Source organism: Mesitornis unicolor, unplaced genomic scaffold (genome assembly GCF_000695765.1).
Source record: "Mesitornis unicolor isolate BGI_N332 unplaced genomic scaffold, ASM69576v1 scaffold42284, whole genome shotgun sequence".
Classification (NCBI taxonomy): domain Eukaryota; kingdom Metazoa; phylum Chordata; class Aves; order Mesitornithiformes; family Mesitornithidae; genus Mesitornis; species Mesitornis unicolor.
The window spans coordinates 1-4,297 of NW_010180154.1; the positions used below are offsets into that span (position 1 = coordinate 1).

At 42.9% G+C, this 4,297-nt stretch overlaps 1 protein-coding gene across 1 annotated transcript; it reads left to right on the forward strand.

The window, feature by feature from the left end:
• Positions 1–1,491: 1,491 nt before the first annotated feature.
• Positions 1,492–2,725, forward strand: LOC104539490 (zinc finger protein 608-like). Its single transcript, XM_010183024.1, has 2 exons — positions 1,492–2,379; positions 2,609–2,725. The coding sequence occupies exons 1-2, from the start codon at positions 1,492–1,494 to the stop codon at positions 2,723–2,725; spliced, it is 1,005 nt and encodes a 334-aa protein (XP_010181326.1).
• The last annotated feature ends 1,572 nt before the right edge of the window (positions 2,726–4,297 follow it).

Below are 4,297 nucleotides of genomic sequence, written 5' to 3' on the forward strand. Positions count from 1 at the left end.
CATTTTTTTTTTTTTAATTACTGTGATTATTATTACCTCTTGGTGCTTATTCAGGAAAAGCAAACAAACAAAAATCTGGTCCTTGATGCTTCAGTTCTGAATGTGAAATATTACCTAGCAGCTGGTAAACTTGTGGGGCTCAGCTTTTTTTTTTGTTGTTTTTTCTTTAAGCAAGGAAGAAAAAAACACCTAAACAAACAAAAAAAAAAGGACTTCTGATCCGTGTGACAAAGTAGGGGGAGATATGTTACTGACCGATTTATACTGGCTGAGATGATACTTGCTTTCTACTTCTTGATCACTTGCTCCTTAAGTAAAATGAGGCACAGAATTGTTGCTGAGACGAGTGGGAACAGCATTTTGATTTGCTGGTTTAATTAAAAATGATAAAGGATTAAAGGTAAGCATTATGCATATATATGTATAAATATTTCGACAGTCGACTGTAAAAGGGAGAGATCCCTTTAAAAATCGTTTTAACTAAGCTTTGTCAAACACACTCATTTGCGGTCACTGAGGCCACCTTGGTGCAGATCACTTAAAGTGTATGTCTTAATCAGTTTCCTGTACAGTCAGTAGTACTATATTTAACAGACCTAACAATTGTGTGACCTAGGAGTACATTAGAACTGCTTTTAGAACTGTTATTTTGAGAATTTTTTTTAAGAAAAGAATACCTTTTTATATTTTTAAATTATTATTTAACCTATGGAGTTTAATATTTTCCACTTAACATTTGTGTTTGTAGGTCATTGTTTTTTAACAGAAGCTGTATTGTGGCAAGTAAAATTAGGTTTCCCGCTTCCTTTAGTGCTCTCTCCACCTCCCCCTGTCCCCTAAGTGATTAAATGGAAGAGGGGTAAAAGATAATACAGGAGAGTCACAAAACTTCAGGGATCTGGTTTAAAGTCACAAAATCCATGGAATGCAGTGAAGAGTGAATCTGTGTCCTTCCTTTTCTCCTTTTTGTGCCTAGGTGGTGGTCCAAGGGGTTAGATTTCAACATGTGTGCCATCAGCTAGGCACCACTTCTGAGACTGTATTTCCTGAGCTTTGTGGATTTAAATAACGTTGTTAATTTTTTCTTTCTCGTGTTTCTTTTTTTTTGGATGTGACTTTGTAAGAGAGGTTGTGGATGTTGGTATATAACTAGATTAAAGATGCTCTCTATAAAATAATCATGGCCATTGCCTTCAGTTAAAGAAACTTAAGAAAAAAATCATGGCAACAGGGAATGATTTTGCTCCCCCTACCTTCTCCCCTTTTCATTAGTTGTATTATATTCTGGTAACACGCAGATGAGAAACATTTGACGTTTCCTCTTCTTACAGGACAAGGTGGACGTAGACTGCGGGGTGTGAACCTAAACACACTTGGGGGAGGAAGACAAAAAGAGTTGAACTTAAAAGAGCCCAGCGGAGATAAACGAATGTCCCCACATCTCCAAAGGAAAGTTCATCAGATTTTTACTCTAGAGATCTCATCTTCAGGATGTCATTGAACACTTCCACTGCAGGAAAAGGTGTGGATCCAAATACTGTTGACACTTACGACAGTGGTGATGATTGGGAAATTGGTGTTGGGAATTTAATAATTGATCTGGATGCCGATTTGGAGAAGGACAGACAGAAATTTGAGATGAATAATTCTAATACCACCAGCAGCAGCACCGCCAGCTCCAAGGATTGTGGGGGCCTTGCTTCCAGTGGGGCTAATGCTACCTCAGCCTTAGCTGATGGCCTAAAATTTGCTTCTGTTCAGTCCGCTGCTCCCCAGGGGAATTCATCTCACAAAGAGACTAGCAAATCAAAAGTGAAAAGGAGTAAAACTTCTAAGGATGCTAATAAATCTCTGCCTTCTGCTGCCTTGTATGGGATTCCTGAGATCAGCAGTGCTGGCAAGAGGCAGGAAGTCCAAGGGCGCCCTGGAGAGGCAACTGGCATGAATTCAGCACTGGGTCAAAGTGTGAACAGTAACCCAAACGGCAATAATACCACCACCAGCAACACCACCACCATTGCCTCTTGTGGGAAAAACAAAGAGGAGAAACCAGGTAAAGCCCCGGGCAGCAGAGGCTCCAAGCGGGATAAGGATGTGGGAAAATCCAGGAAGGACAAACAACATGACCTGCAGCAGGGCCACACCAACAGCAGCACAGGTGGCAGTGGCCAGGCTCCTGCTGGGCACCTCTATGGGTTTGGGATCAAGGGAGGTGGCGGTGGAAGCAGCAGCCCCTTCCACTGCACCTCCTCTGCTGTGGGGGAGGTGAGCAAAAGTATCCCGGATTCAGGGTTAATGGGGAACTCTATTTTGGTAAAGAAGGAGGAGGAGGAGGAGGAGGAGAGCCACAAGCGAATCAAGAAATTGAAAACAGAAAAGGTAGGACAAAGCTCCTCTCCACCTCTTCTGTGTCTCCCTGTGTCTATAGTAAATGTCCCAGAATTGTGTTTGGTTCTTGTGTCCTCTCTGCTGTGTATTTGTGATACGTTCTTTCTCTTAAAAGAAAACGTTGTTTTCTTAAAAAGAAAAAACCTCGAGACCTCTTCCCTTAGACAGAAGAACTCCATGTTTTGAGTATGCTACTCTTTCTTACGCTTTTTGTCCTCAGACCTGGAGAAAGTTTCTGTTTTGTCTGCTCCTTTTGATCATCCAGGAGAAACCCCGAAATGACCCTGACTTAGCTGTCCCCGATTTTAGCAGAGAGCAGTGGTGTTGGTACCAGTAAGACAGCATGTGTTTGCAGACTGGATGTCTGTGTGTTTGCCTAGGGGCGTGCGTAGCTCAAGCTCCAGGAGCAGCAGGTCTTGTATGTGGTGATGCTTTTCCACAACACCGGCAGGCGTTTGCGGCTGTTCCTCTCCCAGAGTCTAAAGAGACACCTCTCCCTTCTCCTCTGACCCACTGTCTGGAGCTGAGATTGTGCTTGGTTGGGGGAACAGGAGACACTGGCAGAGACCTGAACTTTGCCGTTCGGCTTTGTGAAGATGCAGAATGCTTATCATGCTGGAGGCTCCTATGTGGTACAGCAGCTCAGAGGCCCCAGGAGTTGGTGTGGAGGACGGGGAGGAAGGAGGTAGCAGCCAGGCAGTGCCTTTGGTCCTCCTGGGAGGAGGGGAATGCACCTTGTGCTGAGATGCCTGTGTGCAAAACAGGTTTTGAAACAGAGGGGAGCAATTTCTCTCCTGTCTGGGGGATGAGAACCCGTCTTTCCTAGCTGAGCCTCGCAGGCTCTGGGATGTGAACTACTCTTTTGTTAAGTGGTTGAAATGTTTGAAAGAAATCAGATGGGGGTGTATGTTTTTCTTCCTTTCTGTTAAGCTATGAAGGATGCTTTCTGTAAGAATAAATGGCCATGACTATTCTTCTCGAAGGGTAGAGGGAGAGCTTGGCTCTTGTTAACTCCTGTTGCAAGGAGGTTGTGATGTTGGGAGGAAGTGTTCTGTCCATACGGCAGAAGGCACCTTCTAGGGGACCTGGGGGTGAGCGTTGGCCCAGGATTTGGAGTCAGATGAATTCTACAGGTCGTTAAACCAAGATAACCTGGTCTGCCTGAAAAGTAAAGCAAACCAACACCCCCCCAGATGAACTATGTCAGGGTGCTTTATTGTGACTTTATTGTTAGCTGTTGGTCTTAAATTACCTGTTTTTACAACTTCCCTCAGTGAACGTTCAGCACTGGGAAAACTTTCAGATCTGTGTTAACTGAATGGTCTGCAAGTGTCTAGGAGGGCTGAATGTCTGGGGAAAACATTCCGTCTTTTTATGACCCATTACCGGCTTGTATCTATTTCCGTTTTGTTGTAGTTTTTTTTTTTTGTAATATTTAAATCAACTGAAGGATTCGATTTGGGTGCTAGTGACATCAGCTATTTGTTAGAACTGGAAAATAATTTCAAGGGCTTCTGTTCAAGGCAAGGAACAAATTAAATTTAATATTGTATGCATATTACTGCTTTTAAGATAGCATATCCATGGATGAATTTGAATGAGCCCTGTGACCTTTTCTGAATGCAGATGAGAGAAACAGATTGCTGTAATTCGTATGTGTTTGTTTGTGCTTTGATTTATGAACGTTTTGTTCGCGGCGGAAAGGTGTCCTAAAATCTCATGGTCTCTTTATTAACTTAATACAGTAGGCATTTACTTCTGTTGCCAATAGTCTTCAAATTGCAGTTCTCTAATCTGTTTTAACTATCTAGATAAATTGCCCTAATCCGGTCTTCACAATGACTGTGGTTAAAGAGAGCAATTTGATTGGATTCAGTGGCTGCCTGGAATGTGGGAGGTACTGCCCTTT

Excerpts from the sequence above, each read along its gene's own strand:
- LOC104539490 (XM_010183024.1), top strand. The coding sequence starts at position 1,492 with ATGTCATTGAACACTTCCACTGCAGGAAAAGGTGTGGATCCAAATACT. Across the intron at positions 2,380-2,608 it reads AGAAATTGAAAACAGAAAAG|ACCTGGAGAAAGTTTCTGTT; the intron begins GTAGGACAAAGC and ends TTTTGTCCTCAG.